Raw genomic sequence first — 20,934 nt, 5'->3', positions numbered from 1 at the left:
CGTTGCTGACCGTCAATTTACCAGATAAATTGTGTTCATAAATTGTCGTTCAAATTATAACTCCTGGAAGCTCAACTTTTTCTGCTCCTATATCTTTTGTCCAATTTGTACTATAAGCGGAAGCATGCATATTTCATAATTTATCAATCAGCAAATTTTGAAAATGGATAACAAATAGAAAAAAAAATAATGAAGCAATAAAGGACATCTGTAAAGTTTTTTTTCTCACCAGAAACAAAGTTGGTCTAAAAGGCAATGATAAATGTCTTATGTGTTCACAGAATTGACAGTAAAGTCAGATCATTGATATCAAGTTGATTTTTTTTCAGAAAAAATGTCCATAGGTAGCTTTCATAGTGTATAGTGAGCGATTGGCTGCTTCTCAGCAACTGTGAAGTTCTAGATATCAAATCAAGATGTGTCAGTGACTGTCACAGATTTTGACCTGACTTGCACTGCAAAACATTAGTTTTGACCTGTCTTTGCAATTTTCATGCAGTGTACTGAATTCATAAAAAAAAATTAGCAGATATACTTTTTTCTCCCTTGGGTATAGACAGTGCAATGATCTGGTATGGTAAACAGCCATGCATCCACTGCTACAGCTGACATATGTAATGGTAACGGTTTGATATTGGGTCATGGTAACTGGAAGAAATATGTCTAATATCAAATTCATTTGCCACTAATACTGGTACAGCAATTTTTTTAAAGTATTGGAAAGCAAAGCACAAACAATGAAAACCACAGTACATTTTTGGAACGAAATATTTGATACCCCTTTCAGACATACATACTCATTGACTTTACAAGGTTGAAACATCTGTTTTGAAAACACCTAGCTAATAGCTTTCAAATTTTGTAAGTTCCTAAGGGTTCCAAAGGACATTTCAATATTCATTCAGATTGAATGCAGTATGTGCCTCGAAAGTGAAGGACTTAAACTTTTGCTCAGATTTTCCTCAAGGATCGAATCTCTCAACCACTGACTTTCAGGGGTCACTGTGGAAATTTTGGTTCTAGAGAAACAAATCACCCAAGATTTACCAACGTCCATGTGAAGGACTTCTGTCCACCCACATTCATTTTTATCACAAACCGACACTCAAACTTCATATAACCACATTGCAACTATTGATCACACACTTAGCTTTTTCTCAAATCGCTGACCAACTAATCATACATCAGACACCAACTTCATATACACATCAATACAGCGTTACTCCACTTTTTCCTAGGCATGTTGACTATTATCACTTCACCATTATTTCCATCAGTGGTTTCCAAATTTATTAACAAAGTGGAGACAATCTCATTGACAGTGACTTCAAGAACTGAACCAGCACACATGAAGTAAACATTTGTCTCAGTGCTAGAGTAACCTTACAAAATGCTCCTCTGAATGTCAGCCAAATAATCTCTGCAATAATTTTTATTAATTGATTTTGATTACACAGAAAGATGATAATGAAAGGTTGATGTCAATGTCCATGTGTGGTCAGCCAAGCTCATCGGGAAGGTCAACAAGTGATGCTAAACCTGTCAGTCCAACAGTGAAGGCAACACCTTTAAATGAGCTCTTGTTTGGAGGTGATCCACCTGCAAAATCCACTGTGAATCGTATTCAGAGTTGGCTGAAGGGACTTGACCATAATGTCACAGTGAACAAAACTTCAGAAGATGACCAACCACATGGTAGTAGAGGAAAACATGAACAACCACATGGTAGAGAAAAACATGTCTACAAAAGTGGCACATCTACTTCTGTAAAGTTAACTCCACATGCAAAGAAACGTAAAAGTTCACATTTTGGAGACAAGAATTTTTTGACATCACTGAGTTCAAAAGCAGAGCCTGGAGACAGCGCCAATCATGTTGACAGCCCTACAATACTGCAAGATGAGACTGTGAAGGTACATGTAGTTACACCTAATATCTGCCATAAGCACAGACACTCTACTGAAAACAATAATGAGAAAAGTGTACGTAATTCATCTTCAAAGATGAAGAAGGTATCTTTTGGTATGTCAGCTGACGTGATGCCATCTACATCAACTAGTCACCAATGCAATAAAAGGCAGAATGTGGAAGATGAACCACATCACAGAAAATCCCAAAAGAAAACACAGAAGTGGAGAACACAAAAGAAAACACACACTCATAAACCTTATGGTGATGTTGTAGAGCGACCAAGAAAGTTACTTCGTAGGAAGATGTTGATTGATTGTAATGTGAAGAAAGATGGTACTGATCAGATGAAGCCAAGACTTGCAGAGGATGCATCTAAGACAGGTTCTATCAGTACAAAGACTGGTGTGACTGGTAAAAGTTCTGAGAAATCAGAGCTGGATCCATCATCAGATGCAAATACAAGGAGAACATCAAATACAAGAGAATACTTTGGTGAAAAGTGTGATGTTAATGCAAATAGAGTGGAGAGAAGAAACGACCCAAATATTGATGTGAAAAGTAAATACAGAAAACACATGAAAACAACTTCCACTGTAGAAAGCATTGGAAGAAGACGGGATCTCTCTTCTAAGAATATTACTTCACATGGATCAAAGGTTATGGTGCCAAGTGTCTCAAAGAGTGTGGAATGTAGGAAAGAAGATGATGTGAAATCAATGGCAAAGGAAACCGAGAAAATTGTCGTTGTTTTTCCATCGAAAGCAAAGACAACTCCACGTCAGCATGATTCACAGATTGAACAGATAACAGTTGAAGATGAGATAAATGAGGATCATACAAGAGAAAGGAAAACATTTACAGCGGGAAAGACAGACTGGATCTTGTCAATGAATGGCAATCTGGATAAGACTAGTGGTGACAATCAGGATGAAACTACTGGTGAACAGTATCACAAAGGTGACTCTGATGTAGAATGCATGGAAATTACATCAGAGCATTCATCATATAGTATTTCCAGTCATTCTGATTTCAATGACTGTGTTGAGATTGTTGACATGGATATTGATGAGGTAGACCCAGGCAATGTTCTAACAGAGGTAAGACAGCTTACATATTTATCAAATATTATTTTTTGTCTTCATCGTGATATTCATATTAATCTATTGCATTTTCAATTTATGGAAGCACTCCAGCCTTTAGAACTAAGCATCATTATGGTGGAGCTGCATGTTGCCAACACAGTTTTTTTCAAAGCAATATTTCTCATCAAAGATGACAAGGAAACCCCCTCATACTATATATTTTCAAAAAGCAGAGACTGTAAAGATTAGTATGGTAGCAGTAGTTTACTTGAAGAACAATTGGGTGATATTTAGGGTAAAAAGCTCAATTTTGGTATTAATGATAAAAATTAATTTAAGTCAAAAACTTGATGCTATTTTCCGAAAAGTAATACTTCATTTGAAAGAAGATCATTATGTAGAAAAAAACGACTATTTTATTTCTCATTATCTATCCTAATTCTAAAATGGCAAGGGTTGAAAGACTAATACTCAAAAAAAGTGCTTCAAATTATAGCAAAATTAAAATGCCTCTTATTCAAAATGTAAGAACTTTATTGCCAAACAAAATAGGCTTTTTGTTATGTTGCGTTTAAAGAACATGATGTGAAAATTTCAGAAAATTTGACGTAGCCAGAGTGGAGATAAATTCTTTGGAAATTTTGAAACGGGAAGAAAAAGAAGCCAGGAAATCAGGTGATTTGCATAGATTTGCATAAATCAACACTTCTGTATCACCCATCTTTCGACTGCTTGACAAGCTAAAAGCTGAACCCAACCAATATTTGAATCTTGGGGTAACAAATTAATTAAAATTGAATGAATATTTGCAAAAAAGTGATTTTTGAGCAAAATACGCTGGTAGTTTGGACCTCTAAAAGTCCTGACAATTGCTGAAAGAGCCTTGAAAATCATTAAATTTGAAGTGACTGTGAGGGTATGGATCCTGTAGATTTCAATTCAAATTCACCAGTTTATCTTATTTTCTAGCTTAATTTCTTTTTTAATACATGATTTTCCTATTTAACTCGGCAGACATATTTAATACTTTTTACCAAAGCAATGCTGCTATGCAAGAAGTGGAATGGCTGTTGAAAAGAGACATTTGGCTATGAATCTGTTTTGACCAAATTTGAGCTTTTTGAAATCATCCCAGTTTTGCCAACCCTTTGCATGGATGGGATTTCAGGATAAAAAAATTACACTTTTCCACCTTTCAAAAGGATGAAAACTTTTTAAAAAAATAAGGACTTTGCTTTTTAGTCTGTGCTCAGTATGCATTGATGCGACTTTTCTTATGATTGCTGTTTTAGTTGTAGCTGTGAAATCAGCTACCAAACTATCATTTTTCACATATCCACTGTTTCAATGACACCACTTCTGTATAAGCACCTAGCTGTATTGCAGCCAAAAACAAAAATTTTCATGTCAAGTTGACTTTGCTGTCCTTACAGTTGATATATTTTGGAGTAATAGCATTTTGAAAAAAATCACAGGTCGTTGTCTATCGTAAGGTTTCATAAGATCTGACATAAAAGCTTGTAAATGCATATGAAGGACCTGTTTGTAAGTGGTACAAAGCTGTTGAGTTTAAATTTGGTGTGATGAAACCTGTATTTTTGACCTGTTTCCCCCTTTTTTATAGTTAAGAGATACCAAACATGTCCCTATCTGATGCTGATTATCAGAAAAAGTAGGCAATTGACATTGCGATTGTTATGTCATCAGATTTTGTTGTTATTGATAGCTACTTTTCCCCGAAAATGTAAGAGTTTTTATTTGATAAAGGATGACAACTCTGATGACTTGTAAGTTTTGGTTATTATTTTTAGGTTCAAGAAATCAGAGAAACTGTAAAGCTTGATCCCATAGAAGTAAGTCATGAATTGTTATTTTATAGTTGTCTACTATGGTTTGTACATGTAGCTATGTGAAGCTATGTGTCCTTTTGATTATTGTAGCTAGTAAATATAAAGTCTGAATGCATAGATCATAGTGATTCCTACTGTTCTGTGGAATCAAGTAGGCATTCTTATTTATTTGACACCAAATATCAACATCTTCAAATCTCTGCTGAAAACCCACTTAGATGAGGAAGACTCACTGAGATGAGAGACATTTATTTATTTGCAACACATAGTGAAGTGCCACAGAACATAAATAATGGGTACTCTTTGCACTACTGTGCTATGTTACGTTACATTACATCATGTTATGTTATGTTGTAGTGTTGTGTTGTGTTATGATTGTTGTGTTATGTTTCCTCAACAGCACATCTATTTTCAGCTGCACAGGGTCCTGTATTTTGACTTTAACTTTGACAAGAACGTAGTTTAAAGAAATGACAATTTCTAACGTAATCTTTCTTATAGGAATATGAAGGATTATCATCACTTCCTGAATCATCAGCATGTGACAAAGCTGGAACAAGCTCTTTTGTTTTGGAAGAGGTACATACTCAAAGCATCATTCAGGTCTATTCCTGTTTAAATTAATCTGTATAGCCAAGAATTGCTCAAAGAAGCATTTTTGATCAAAGCAGCACTTTTATCCAGTCCTGTTTTGCAATAATCTGTATAGCCAAGAATTGTGATTGATAATTTGAATTTATAACAGTAATATTGAATAAGAATTCTTGGAAAATGTAGACTCGGAAGCCAGAAGTAAGTTTTGTGGTACAGCAAGTTTCTATATTGTCTCTTATGTTTCACTATGCAAACAAAACAGTTGATGATTACAATTTAATGCAAAACGTAGACCTATTAGCAACAAAAATGAGTCATATGCATATTGTATTCTTTTTATTCTTTTGAAAACTTTAAACATAAAGTTCTATACAGAGAAAGCTTGACAAAGTGTCAACATTTGTTTGTTTGTTTACTCATTGAAAAGATAGAGAGCAATGCATTGCACATCACTTTATCGTAGGAATTTCATCAAGCTGCTTTCATTGAACTGAAGCAAAGTCAATAATTACAGAATATAAATATGTTTGAATAAGTGTGAATTGAAGACATGACTGATGACATGGATTATCAATTTTCTCTATGTTTCTATGCCCACAGGAAAAGTTATATGTTGTTCTTGATACTAATGTACTCATCAGTCATCTGACATTTCTTGAAGATTTCAGAGATCACTTCTTTAAAGGTCAGTAACAATTCTTAGTGAGTGAAGGATCATATTTTATGCTGTGGGAGTATATTTAGCATTCATAATCTAGCAAGCATCCCCCAGTGCGCAGAGTACCTTTTTCTAAAAACTCTGAGCTAAGCAAGTAGATGTATGAAAAATGTTGCTTCCGAACAAAAATCAGCGTACTTGGTTTTAAGCTGAGAAATAGTGTGAGCATTTCTTTGTACAAAAATCACATTACAGAATTGCCAAGTCATTTTGACTATTGTATTTCGTTAACATTCGGGGTGTATATATATATTTATTTATAATCCCTTGAAATTTTTCTCTGTTTGACTTCATCGTATACGAGTGTTTTTCGCTGCTGGGCTGTACAACTTTTATCTGAAGGCAAAAAGTTGTGTGGCTCCGCGAAAAACATTCATATACAATGACATCAAACAGAGAAAAATTCCATGGTATTATATATTTATCACATGAACAGTCCTCTTACTTTCTGTTTGATGTGGATGGATCAAAATTATAGTCAAGGATTGCAAAAATATTGTCGTGATCTCGGTTTTATTTCCCAGGATTACTTTCATTAAATGAGTAAAACAGCCCATCGCCCTGGAGATATGCAAATGTTTACTGCGTACTTTCATTCATAAATCCGATCAAGTCAAAATTTTGACACACTGAATGCCATCTTAACCAATCCAACATATGGATTCGGTCACGTGAACTTGTCAATCGTTGTCTCGCGCTGTCCCGACGCTTAAGGAAGTCTGCCATGGGCTGGCAAGGGGGTCTTCACCGCGCTGGCGCCTGGCAGCCACAGTACTATAACTAGAGTTATTTAGAATGTTTTCAAATATATTTATGAAGGGAAGACAACAACAAGATCGAAACAGTAGTTCTTATTCCAGGAGGTTTCGTGGCTTTCAAAGTATCATGAACTTACGATCTTGGCGATTATTGTTCGTTGAATGATTTGATGTTTTTTGCCTTCTGTGTCACTTTCCAAAGATCATTCGGTACTTATTTATTCAGTTGAATTTATGTTGAGGTGCAGCTTTTGGGTTTATTGCTAGCCAGGTTCAACATTCCACCGAGACATTGAGCCATCCATTCGACTAGACTGGAGCACTAGCCGCAACGGCACCCTCTTTAGAATAGCTACAAATGCTTTAGTGCCTCGAAATTTCATTGGACATGCCTTCCACATGTTCCATATTTCCATGTCTGATTTTATCGCATTACCTCTTCATAAATATGTCACTAGATCACGGCATCGATTGTGACAGATTCTTCTGTGCACGAAAGGGTCACGACAAAGTGCAGGAAAAAAGTTCCGGTTGATGACGTGGAACAGGGGTAATTTGGATTTCTTATCCATCCAGTTCTACATCACAGGTGGATTTGGGCCAATTCATGTGATAAAAATATATATACAGACCCTAAAGAGAGCCTACATGCTAAATCAGTGGTGTCTGTATGTCTCTATGTATGTATGTACAGCATGTTTGTTTTTAGTCAGCCGCCAGCCAAATTGGACCAGCTATTTACAAATTTTGGCTAGCTAATTTTCTAGGCTATTATAGTGGTTCACTTAGTTGTCAAATGTTATTTCCATCTAAACCAGTATGAAAAGGCATGCTGGTGAAAACTGCCGATATTAATATTTCCAAATGCGATCATGATGTTTGTCGACTGCAGCCAGCATACGCAATCGCAATACAAAAAGTTGTTTACTAAACTGTGTATGCCGATTCCTTACGATGGTTAACAAGAACATTTCTGAATATTGATAACATGTTACATCTACAACCATCTGGGAGTTTCTGATACCATACAATCACAAATCAAAATGGCACAAAAAAAGCATAAAAATACACTTGAAAATTCGGGTTTATCAACTTTGCCGGAATGCTGTGAGTGCAGTTTTGAGTGAGAAACATTTTTCTAATAGGTATTTTGCTTATCGGTATTGCTATCTCATTCCTGCTACTTGTTATCATCGATCTTCGTAAAGCAAAGCATTCCTTTTTGATTTAGTTGTAAAACGTTTGATCCTTTACAACTCAAGCTGCACAAAATTTCAATCAAGAGATACTGCTTTGGCCTCGAGATTGAATGTTTTCTAGCATACCTGAAAGTTAACCTTGAAAAAATCAATCCACAAAAATCAATTAAATAGATGTTGAAAGTTTGGCTGACAATCAACATATATCTTTGCATGCTGCCAATTTGGCTGTTGTTGTCATAATTTGTGTATATCTTAACTGATTGTCAAAATCCTGAACTTAGAAACATTAAAAAACGTCAAAGCTGATAGCTTAACCATCGGTGAAAATATTGAAATGCTTTCTACAAAGTTAGTTTGCTGTGTTTTGCAATTGTTACAATTATTTACATTTTCTTTTGTTTACAATAGTGACAGTTCTATACCAATGTTGTGACTGAATATTTTCAGGTTATGGCAGACCAAGCCTTGTTATTCCATGGGTTGTCATGCAAGAATTAGACATTCTGAAGGTAATATACCCTTTAGTATCTGTATTCATCATTTACTGAAACCCATGGCTTATTATAAAGTGAAACATATGACAGGGTGCATAATTACATATATATTTGAAATGTCTTTGATTGAGTAAGGGGCGATGTCAAAAGTTGGAAGTCAGATAAGAAATCTCATCCATTTTGTCTGAGATAGGGAGTTTTGATTTCAAAAAGCTTCTGTAGTGATGATTATTCACATTGCTAGACGGTCACGTCATGGTTACCAAGTGCAACTTAACATGTCATTTTTTGCATTCAACTCAATTGGCAATCCATAGCCATGATATCTTTCATTGAAACAGTTAAAAAGACTATAGATATGCCCCAGGCATTAGGAGTACTGTAGAGGGCAGTAATTAGTAGGACCCCATGAAGTAGTACACAGACAACACAGATGAACAAGGGTAACCTTGATACAACTCTTCACTTATCATACACAACTTTCAATGAATTTTCACCATATTTTATCTGATAATTAAATACTGATTTTATAACTAAAGATTGGGCACCAGTAACAAAAGTAATGTCAGTTTGTGTATGCAGCTTTAACAGATATTGCCACATGGTGTGCCAGCCATGTACAATGTACTGTCTTTATTAATGCACCCACTTTTCATACTGAGTTGAGCCTGGCTACCACAGAAAAATTGTCTCCAGCAATTATGTAATCCTGATGCTATCATTGATAATATCATTGTACTGCTTGACTATGATGTGTAGTACTTTCAGCAATCAGCAGCAGTAAATTTACCATTTTCACTAAGTCTAATTCCCATTCATGTCGTTGAAGGCACCCAATCATAGAATCCCACAGTTTACACACTGCAGGATGTTCCTACAGAGTCCCATACATTGCACACTGCATGTCCTGCACTTTGGCCACTCACTTGTAAACACCTCTGCATTTAATGTAATCTGATGGGTTTTGGTGAATGCACATGAAGGTGCATCCATTGGGTCAGTTGTTGGCTAATGTTATCAAAATATGTTTTACAGATAACATACAATCCTCCAGTATTTGAAGGCACCCAATCATAGAATCCCACAGTTTACACACTGCAGGATGTTCCTACAGAGTCCCATACATTGCACACTGCATGTCCTGCACTTTGGCCACTCACTTGTAAACACCTCTGCATTTAATGTAATCTGATGGGTTTTGGTGAATGCACATGAAGGTGCATCCATTGGGTCAGTTGTGGGCTAATGTTATCAAAATATGTTTTACAGATAACATACAATCCTCCAGTATTTGAAACAAATTACAAATCTACTGAAAAGTATCAAGTGTTTGCAACTATCCTTATAGTAGGATTTGTAAAATCTCCCACCCTCCCACAAGATTTTGATCTCATTTCCCAAGTGAATACTACCTGCTGGCTCTTTCCCACAACAAAATCTCTCCATCACCTCTTCCTCACACATGAGTTTACCCTCACCACCAATACCCCAACTGCAAAATCTGACTCTGAGCTTTTTTCCCCAGTTCGAGTTGACCAAAGAAATAAAAATAAATCAATCAAATGTAAAATGATTAAGCATCATCATTGGATAGAAATGATTGAAATATGAAAGTAATCTAGTCAAATGATACCTTTTGTCAACACATCTGAAAAATATACCTGTATGATCTTCAGTTGAATTCTGCATAAACATAAAGAAAAATACATGTGGTCAAATTTATCCAGTATACCTGCCAAGCAATCATTTTGGTAAATTTCCTTCATGCTAAAGCCAACTTAGTACTTAAATTGCTGAAATCTATTCAAATTTCATAATGTTTGAAGGTGAGCTGCTTTTCGTGACATTATCCAATATTGCTGCAAGGTGGCCATTTTCTTAATTTTGTCTGTTAGGCACATTTACTGTACTCAGCAGCAGAGACAATCAGTAAATACTTGTTATTATGGTCACATAAGATAGTTCTTTACTGATTTCTCAGTTAAGTTTTTTGATAACTGTCTCAACAATTCAATTGAATTTTCCTTTTTTTCAGAGAGAGACCAGTATTAAAGATGCCAAGGTAAAACATCAAACATAACATTGACAACTTGTCTTCCTAATCCAGCTGGGTCAGGCTATGAAGTGCTAACTGGGTCAGGCTATGAAGTGCTAAACCTTAAATCTGTGTGGATGCAGATGTGTACATTTTGTTCAGAAAAAATTGCTCAAATTGCTTTGAAATTTTTCATTATTTTTCATTATGATGTTATGTTTGTATGGAATTGTTTATCAGCGTAGCATAGTCAAATCTCATGTTTGATTCTTTTAAATTTGGTTTGCTTGATGCTAAAACACACGTACATGCTTGTTGTCTTAGGCTTCTTAATAGATGTAAGTTTGTGTTGGACATTTCTCCATTATGGGTAATTACACTGCCATCCTTATTAAGTAACTTAGAGGCAGTTTGATGCACATTATTGTCACATAGATGTGGCAGCATTGTTAGCACTGCCAGCTTGTTCATCATGCATGGTTTCAAGAAACCATGGCTGAAAGAAATCATAAACAGCCCAGCACTATGGCAGGCATTTCATTCATTTTGACCGACAGCTGACAAAATGTGAGCACAGTGTCCTATAGCTATAATTATATTCTTTATCCATATTTAGTTAAGGTGTAGCATACTTACAGAAAAAACAATAATCGATTTGGACAAGCATGTATTTTGGCAGCTCAATCAAGCTAAAAGTTTACCTTTGACTATTTTTTTTACATATAACAGGATAGTTCATGTTTATCTGAACCACATGATACTTATCTCAGATTGATACATGTGTGCCCCTGGACCCCATGTTGAAAAGTAATAATTCCATTCCATTCTTCATTTACAGACAGCAATCATTTCCAAGAAGGCTCAGAGAGCAGTAATTTTCATTCATGAAAATTTACAAAGTGGACATCCTCGTGTCAAAGGTCAATCAATGGTAGAGGTAAAGCATTCTTAGTTTCAAAGATTTTGTTTTCATCCTCACCTTGTTCACAAATAATTCATAAAATATATATTGTTTGGCCTAAGTTGCTGCATTTAGTGTGTTTCAGTATTTAAAGAGGGACTCCCATAATGTTAACTGTGCTTGCCTTGGTATCAAAGACAATGTTGCTCTACTGTATACTAAGGTGTGTAGTTTTACCAGAGCAACTAGTATGTATTGCTAGTCAATACTGGACATAGCCATTTTTGGACGCCGTGGTGCGAAGCACCAAAGGTGTCCTATGTCGCCACAATGTCTGTGTGTGTGTCCGTCCGTCCGTCCGTCCGTCCGTCCGTCCGTCCGTCTGTCCGTCCGTCTGTCCGTCCGTCCGTAGACAGATTTTGTTCCACTCATAACTTAACCCTTACGAAATTTTTTTTTGGTGGCATATGTCCCACTGTCTTGCGGCTTATAAGCTACACACAAAAAAAGCTGCCAGAACTTTTTTTTCATTATGTGCCGATATGTGCCACTAGAGGCACTTAACAGGCACACAAAGACAATCAGTCAAATCTTTTGTGGCAGATATGCTAAAATATTTAAATAAACACAGTTTGAGCAAGATATTGCTCACTATAAGCCACAACATTGAGTTGACACTCCACTTGATCACGCATTCTTAGATGAGATATCCATTGACAGTGACACTACAGCTGGCACAGCAGGAAACCTTTGATTTTCAACAAATTGTGTGAAAAACTACCATTTGACTTTGATCGGTGCAATAAATCAATCACTGACTCATGACTTTTTATGTACGTTTTGCAAATGATTGGTTCTCACTGACAGCGTAACTGTTTCTACAGAAAAAAAGGCTTTGCAAAATATTAACTCTGGCGAACCATATATCGACGTTAGCCCTGCGTACGATGCTGTGTGTTCCGCTACAGCTAATTGTGGTGAGCGGGGCGATTAGCTGTAGCGGAACACACAGCATCGTACGCAGGGCTAATATCGACCATGGAGGTAGTACTACCTCCATGTATCGACGTATGATGAACTTATTTCACGTGCATATCTCCCTTTCAAAGAACTGCAACTCAAAAATAACGTATATCTTGTTCTTTTGTGTTTTCTTACGCCCTTTCCACACGCGGGTTTTAAATGAACTGCAAGTACGGAGTAGGTCTTGAAAGCGTACGTACGGCATGCAGGTACGTACGGTAAAGCTTTCCCAGCGTATGATGTACGCATAGTTTCAACATTGATCACGCTGGGCTTCAAAATACGGGACGTGCGCGATGAAAGTCATCGTCGGGCAAAGTTTGTAAGTCACGAGACTGCTATGTCGGAGCCGTTTTTGTAGAGTTTTGTGTTGATCTAGAAAGGTTATTCCCATGTATTTGTGTCGTTTTGGTTTTCAAACGCAAGCTCGCAGCTGAGCTCGAGCTCGATCAAGCTGCTTGCTGAAGCAGGAAGACAATGCGTGGGTCAGAACAGACTTTGAACCCTGAACTCCAGAATCACGCCTGATGATGTCATAGATCATGTTAAGACTTCTTTATGATTGGTCAGATTGTTGTAGATCATGTGAAGATTTCTTTATGATTGGTCAGATTGCCAAAAGGTCATGGGTCAAATCCTGAGCGGCAAATTAAATCTGATATGCACTGGTAGGCCGTTAGGACGTTTGAGCGAGGAGTATATCGTCGCCGTTTTTTCGCTCTGATTTTTGTACAGTTTAGCGTAAAATTACCGCAGGACATTATCATTCAGGGTACGTAAAGGTTAGCTATGAATTTAAAACCAACAAACAGCGTTTGCGATGCGTTGATGGCCCTTGGATGACCGATTCCGAGACCGCGATATCGTCCCGAAGAACAACGGTCACGGACACACCCATAGTTTGATCGAAGAGCTACAGATCGTTTAAAAATTCGGTAAGTAATTTTCAATACCACGAGTTGTCTCTATAATTTTCGCAGTTTTCACTGTCTTTGTTCTTGGCGAACCCTGTTCAAGTATGCCAAATGAACGTACGGTATTGGCAAAAATAATATACCGGTAGTTAATCATGGAGGTTGGTAGCCCTGCGTACGATGCTGTGTTCGGCTACAGTTAATCGCCCCGCTCACCACAGCCCTGCAAAGACCCGTAGCGTAGGTAGGGTCGGTGACTTCAAATCCATTTTGGGACTTGACTTAAAAAGCCAAATTACTGCCGAAATTCAGCGTTCTTGGGCCCAAGTCGTATCCCTGCCTACCTCAGCTACTCGATCGCTTCCAAAAATGCCAATCTTTTATTCATTTCTCGTAAATAACCGTCGATGTCGGCAACTCTCGCTAGCCCTGCGTATGATGCTGTGTGTTAGCTGTAGCGGCCAACACACAGCATCGTCCGCATTTTTAGATTACGCTTTTGAAAAGTACGAAGGCAAGAACGACGAAAATGCAACTCAGTGGGCTAACTGCTAGTGTAACAATGAATACCAATAGGCATATCCACGACTCAGAGTACAAGCTGCAAAAACAGCAATGTATGCAACATTGATAAAATTTGTCCGCATTTCAAGCTACACTGCGCTATTATAAAGGGATACTTTTTGTTTTAAAACAATTTATGAGACAGTTTTCCATTTACATTTCTTCTGTTTGAGATGTGCTGAAACCCAATCACCGCTGGTCAATAGTTGTAGTTTGGAGTGGTGTGTCACAAGTAAATAGTGAAAATGAGGCTGAAAAGCAATGATTTGGTAATCACAATAAACATAATGTATAGATATGTCATGAGTTTGTATCATTAGGTAAATTATTTAATATTAATTATAATTTCTTTCAAGCACATGAATGCTCTTTTCCGTGAATTTTTGTATTAATATATAATAAGGGTAGTCGACAAAATACAAACAATTTCACTTTGCACATGTAATAATATCCTTGTCTGTTATTTATCATTTTTATTCTCAGTGTATGGGCAAAGGCCATGAAGCTGAACAGACCAATGGATCAACAGGAACATTCAATCTGAAGTTTCAGAACAAGATCGTAAACATTAGGATGGCATCGAAAACAACTTTGGATAATGTGAAAAATCAAATGCAGACTTTTAGACGTGTTCTGTTATGTTTTTCACATGAACCTCATTAGATTATTGAATTTTGATTTTATTTTAATTTCTTAGTGGTCCAGCCTAGTGTACCAACATCATTGTTTTACATATCATAATAAACAATGGGGTATTATTGTGAAGATATGTGGTAAGTGTTTTTTTTTTGTTTGCATCTGTGAGTAGGTGGTTTAAAGGCAGTAGCTGTAACTTAAATTTTTATGCAGTATTTTTATACTGTTATGTGTCTTGATTTTTGCCAAGTGAGTAAAGTGAAAAGTTACCTCAACACACAAAAGTTAAAAGAACAACATCATAAGTTACAGCTACTGTCCCTTAAAACAAATGAAGATGTGAAGTGTATGGTAATCTCCTGGCTAGTAAAAAACTGGTAGGTACAAATGCAGGTATGGTTTGGGAGGGGGGGGTAGCACAGGAAGCATGCATAGCAGCATTTTACCATGAAACCTTTTACCCCACCATTTTTTGTGGCATATTGTCTGCAATCACAGCGGCCTCTATGCCGCTAAAAGCCCCGCCCCATTTTTTTGCGGCATATCGTCTGCAATCACAGCGGCCTGTATGCCGCAAAACTGTGCCAGAACAGATCTTTGCATGATAAAATATGAATAACCTGCTTATAAGCCACAAACAGTTGCAGCTTGGTATCCACAACTATTGTGGGTTAGCATGCACAACTATGTGCCAGAAGCCATATTTTTTCGTAAGGGAAGAACCCTTAGGTCCAATGTCATGCAATTTGGTATTTGGTATTATCATGATGAGACTTAGATCTGATTAGATTTTGGTGGGTGTGGCTTATTAATTAATTGCTCATTTGCATATTTTATGACTTTTTTCGTTCACGCAGATATCTCAGAGACGCCTAGAGCTATTTCGTTCAAACTTGGTACAAGGATAGTACTCTACCTCATACAGATGCACGTTGATTTGTTTCACAATGCGATCAAATTTGGTCGTGTTAGAGGACTTTTTAGTTTTCACCTCCATAGACTCCCATGTATAAGGCAGTCCATAGACTCCCATGTTTAAGGCAGTCCATAGACTCCCATGTATAAGGCAGTCCATAGACTCCCATGTATAAGGAAGTCCATAGACTCCCATGTATAAATATACATATTTGTCCAAAACTCAGTAACCACAAGTGCTACACCCTTCATATTTGGTATGATGGGACACCTTATGACGCCACATATTGTTCCTCATTAATTATGCACATATCTAATTTTGAGCGAGCCAATAGAGCTAGAGGTCTGATTTTTGGTATATAGGGATAACTTAGCATTACAATTATTTTGACAAAATGTCACGTGACCTTGGTGACCTTTGACCTCAAATATACATATTTGTCCAAAACTCAGTAACCACAATTGCTACAACCTTCATATTTGGTATGATGGGACACCTTATGACGCCACATATTGTTCCTCATTAATTATGCACATATCTAATTTTGAGCGAGCCAATAGAGCTAGAGGTCTGATTTTTGGTATATAGGGATAACTTAGCAATACAATTTTTTTGACAAAATGTCATGTGACCTCGGTGACCTTTGACCTCAAATATACATATTTGTCCATAACTCAGTAACCACAAGTGCTACACCCTTCATATTTGGTATGATGGGACACCTTATGACGCCACATATTGTACCTCATTAATTATGCACATATCTAATTTTGAGCGAGCCAATAGAGCTAGAGGTCTGATTTTTGGTTTCTGTATGTCGCTACGAGATTCAGTTCCTGCTATGTCTATCTACAGTCACACCAGTGGAGCCAGTACGACATTCGGTAAGAGGTTTATTTTTGTATCTGTATTTAGAGCATGTGTTAACTTTGCGTGTACCGATAACATCTGTGAGTGAATGAGAGTTGAGAAGCTGTGTGCAGAAAGAAACGGCCTCGAAAGTTATCCAAAGCACGTCACTGATAAGTCGTGTCAAAACGTGTAGCAACATCTCACCACACATCGAGTATACAATATGGGCCCTAATTATGGTCTAGTTTAAAAAGAGTATCTAAATTTACGAGTGATCGACTGTAATTGTGTTTTCAATATTCACGGAGTTCATTCGAAAAATGTTAGTCGCGTGATGACTACGCCATTGTTTTACAATTAGGGCTTGGGCGTGCATTAAAAACAACCGTTCCCCTGATTTCTACCACACTTGGGATTCTTATAGTGGAAACTGAAAGTTCAACCCCGATTTGCGAGAATTTTTGGTTGTTTTTGGGCATCGTAACTTTTCTGGAGTACGAGTCGGGGCCCCTGTAAGTTTGTGCCGTCACGGACATAGCGGAGTAAGCGAAATGTGGTGTTTACATGATTCAAACTAGGATATATTTTCATTTTAGCATACCGAGTCTGAAAACAAATGACCCTCCTGGTTTCACTTTAGTGAATTACTATATCTTGTATTTTCACTGATATCGTGAAACTTGCCAAAATGTCCCGATAGAAATTGTAGACCACGCCGTTTTCCCGTTAAACACAATTCCCCGAATGGCGTCATTTTTTATGCCCAATCACATTGAGCGTTCTTCCGCACGCTTTCCAATACATTCGACATTACATAGTACAAGATATCGTAAGACGTAATCGTTGCTATGATTGGCGGAAGCGTTTTCATGCCCTTCGGCATGTCGAGAGGGGCCATTAGGTAAATTTTCTCAGTAAACGCAATATCAAGAGAAATACGAGCGTGCGGAAGTGGGGCAAAGAATTTGTAAAGACATTTAACACTTCTAAATAAACAACAATTATCAAACGTTTATAACCCATGTGTTGCAAAATGTAACTGGCGCATTTTTCTTTCCGACCATTGTACGGCGGTGCACGGACAGTGGGCTATCGCCACCGGAAATAATCACAATATAGCAAGGCATTTCTGTGTTCAAGATATGACGGTCGATGAATTTCATTCGGTTGTAAAACGAATTTTAAAATTACCCCTCTGTGTCATAGTGTGGCGTTCAAATTACGGCTAAACATTTTAGTTTAAAATGTTGAAAAATAAAGTGTAGTCCACAGTTTGTTTCAACATATGCATATTTATTACTGGTATGTTATTTCATTTCAATAATTTAGCCCATCTTTAGTGTGTATTTTTTTATTTCTTAAATCCATATTTGTTCAGCGGTGTTCTAAAATTTCAGAACAATTTGCAAATTATTCTGATGATATTTCAGATGCATATATTTGTGGTGATGATAACATAGTTGGTACTTTGTACAAAGATTGTAAATTTTGTGCAGTCCAGCTGCAATTGAAACATCAACTGATAATGGTGTATTAGTTTCCTATTGGATTTATATGTCAGAATTGCACAAATCTGTGCTGATTAGAATAATGACACTGATCAAGAATCCCATCTGATTTCAGTTTTACAGTGGCTATTGGAGAATGTTGTTGCAGAGGAAATGCATAATGTGCATTGAATGTAAAATCAAAATATTTAGTATGAAATTTAAATCATTTTAGTGAATCATAGGTAGACAACCTATCTCTGACATATTTTTCTTTCTTTTGCAGTACTGGTATTCACTGTGTCTTTACTGCAGCTGCTAATTAAAAAAAGAGCCAAAATAAATCAGAATACACACACTTAGTACACAGACATTTGACAACAACATCCAACAGTGACATTGACAATACATACTAACAAGCAGAGCTTGTTAGTTCTAGAATATACAGAATATTATCTCACATAGTGAGTGTCTGAATATTATTCTGAATTGTATTCCAAAGCACATTCTGAAAGGACTCTTCTGGAATATACAGAATATTATCTCACATAGTGAGTGTCTGAATATTATTCTGAATTGTATTCCAAAGCACATTCTGAAAGTACTGTTCTGGAATATACAGAATATTATCTCACATAGTGAGTGTCTGAATATTATTCTGAATTGTATTCCAAAGCACATTCTGAAAGTACTGTTCTGGAATATACAGAATATTATCTCACATAGTGAGTGTCTGAATATTATTCTGAATTGTATTCCAAAGCACATTCTGAAAGGACTCTTCTGGAATATACAGAATATTATCTCACATAGTGAGTGTCTGAATATTATTCTGAATTGTATTCCAAAGCACATTCTGAAAGTACTGTTCTGGAATATACAGAATATTATCTCACATAGTGAGTGTCTGAATGTTATTCTGAATTGTATTCCTAAGCACATTCTGAAAGTAACTCTTCTGAAAATTTCACATTCTTTGCCACTGCACCATCTCCCTAATACATACTGATGACCCACGGTGTCCACTCAAGTCTCACTTTGATTGTTATCCTGAGCTGGTTTAAGATTTGATTGTCAATCATTCTTTCAGCGTGTGTCCAGGCTCTGATCATTAGAAGTGACTTGTCATAGAGACCAATATCAAAAGATAATCACTTTTCCTTCAATTAACTGGTGACAATTATTATAGCCAGTACTATAGATCATCACTACTTCATTCTCATCTGGGTAAAATTCAACCTTGAAAAGCAGAGGGATAACATTATACATATTCAGACCTTATGTTTTGAGGTGAGCGATCACTCCGCTCGCCTACCGCTCACGCAAATCAAATTCCGCGAGAGCGATTAGCCGCTCGCGCCACGGCTGGGACCCAAGTTTTTGAGACCAAAGGCACACGTTGTTTACAAAATGTAATATACTCTAATCTCCTCCGATCAACATGCGAAGCACAGTGTAGCGAATAAAATTATGCTTTCAATATTCAGTTCACTTCACTTCAGTATGAATTACGTTCTCGGCAAGCAGATTCTAGCAATGGAATGGATTGATTTAGGTGCAACAATGTGATACTGTATTACAATAGTACTTGTCCAGTGATAGCGTATCGGCGGCGGGCCTAACACTTCAATATATAGCACCACTACGGTTCGGAATTTACATGTACACAAATGTACAAAGTACAGCCCTTCATTCTCACATTTTCAAACCAACTCCGTTTTCTTGGCTGCTATATTCTTTTGAAGTGTTCAAAGCACAAACGGTTATCCTGCCGCAGCAAGATTTCATAGGAAAAATTTGCGTGACAAACGAGGCTCATATTGCTTACGCTATCGAGATCGAACGTGGAGAAAATGTCTACGACATGATGAATGGCACTACACGTCGCAACTCGCGGAAACAAATGCATAGTCTCTGATTAAACAGTTTAGCCTGAGCGACTGCTAGGTCTCTTGGTCCTTTGAAAGCTTAAAATAATTAAACTGACTCTGAAAAGTTGGACGGATACCCGATACTTCTGAAAAAAAGATCGCGAAACGATCATGAGTTTATTCTACCGTAAAACTTTGAAAGACATAAATTTTTGCGACATTTTTGCGTACAGCGTAGGAGTTCTGTGTAACTGTCGTAAAATGGTACCTGTTGAAACAATTTGCAGCCCTCGGCCCTCTTCGCCTACGAGTGTACACACCGCGGATCATGTACCTCGACGCGGCTGTTATGATAAATTCGTTTTGTTGTGTGAAATGTAAACTTATGATCACTTCGATATATCGTAGTAACAATTGGCCAAGTTAATTGGTTGAAGACCAACGAGCATGCAGGATGTTAAAGCGGGCCGCAAACGTAAACAAATGAAACATAACTTGACTGTGGACTGCTGGTAGCACGATTCAGTGTAAAATCTAGTTCTGTACGCGTACTCAGCGTAGTTCAAACTATGGAGGTAAAAAAATACCTCCATGTTCAAAACCAAACATGTTTAAAGACAGCACTATTGTCTTGGTAGGTTTTTGTAAGCCAATATATCTAATGTGCATACCATATAGTATTTTTAAAAGGCTTGTATGAAAAAAATCATGAAAAAGTTACATGTCCTGTTAAAAAGTATAACTTCATCTACAGGCCACATTTCTGCATATTTATTATTCGAAAAATGTTGAAAGTTAGCCAATATGCTATGAACATTTGGGTGGGAGAACACTGCTTATCCTGTTCCATCTATCAAAATACATAACCTGTATTTTCTCCCTTCTCTATTACGTAACAATAAGAAAGACAGCTAGTACATATTATTTTCGCAATAAATTTTATTCAAGCACTCTCCATACTGTTTTCAGGGGACCTGTTCAGTTCTCTCCTAATATCAGCAGTGCCATATTCAAATCACAAGAGATGACACAATTTTTAGCTCCCATAGCCATATGTATATATGGCAATGGAAGCTATTCTTATAGGCTAGGGAAATGTCTGTATGTATGTATGTCTGTATGTCTG

At 37.0% G+C, this 20,934-nt stretch overlaps 1 protein-coding gene across 2 annotated transcripts in view; it reads left to right on the top strand.

Annotated features, from left to right (window-relative positions):
- The window catches only part of LOC139114774 (transcriptional protein SWT1-like), a 60,355-nt gene that overhangs the window by 2,148 nt on the left and 37,273 nt on the right, over positions 1–20,934 (top strand). For both annotated transcript variants that reach the window (XM_070676678.1, XM_070676679.1), the window contains 7 exons: positions 1,458–3,008; positions 4,805–4,846; positions 5,345–5,422; positions 6,038–6,122; positions 8,563–8,624; positions 10,645–10,671; positions 11,483–11,581. In XM_070676678.1, the coding sequence (XP_070532779.1) occupies positions 1,458–3,008; positions 4,805–4,846; positions 5,345–5,422; positions 6,038–6,122; positions 8,563–8,624; positions 10,645–10,671; positions 11,483–11,581 (1,944 nt within the window). The remainder of the gene's footprint in view (positions 1–1,457; positions 3,009–4,804; positions 4,847–5,344; positions 5,423–6,037; positions 6,123–8,562; positions 8,625–10,644; positions 10,672–11,482; positions 11,582–20,934) is intronic.

The sequence above is a fragment of the Ptychodera flava genome, chromosome 16, assembly GCF_041260155.1.
Source record: "Ptychodera flava strain L36383 chromosome 16, AS_Pfla_20210202, whole genome shotgun sequence".
Lineage (NCBI taxonomy): Eukaryota > Metazoa > Hemichordata > Enteropneusta > Ptychoderidae > Ptychodera > Ptychodera flava.
The sequence above is the reverse complement of the archived record's forward strand: the minus strand, read 5'-3'. Positions and strand labels throughout refer to the sequence as shown.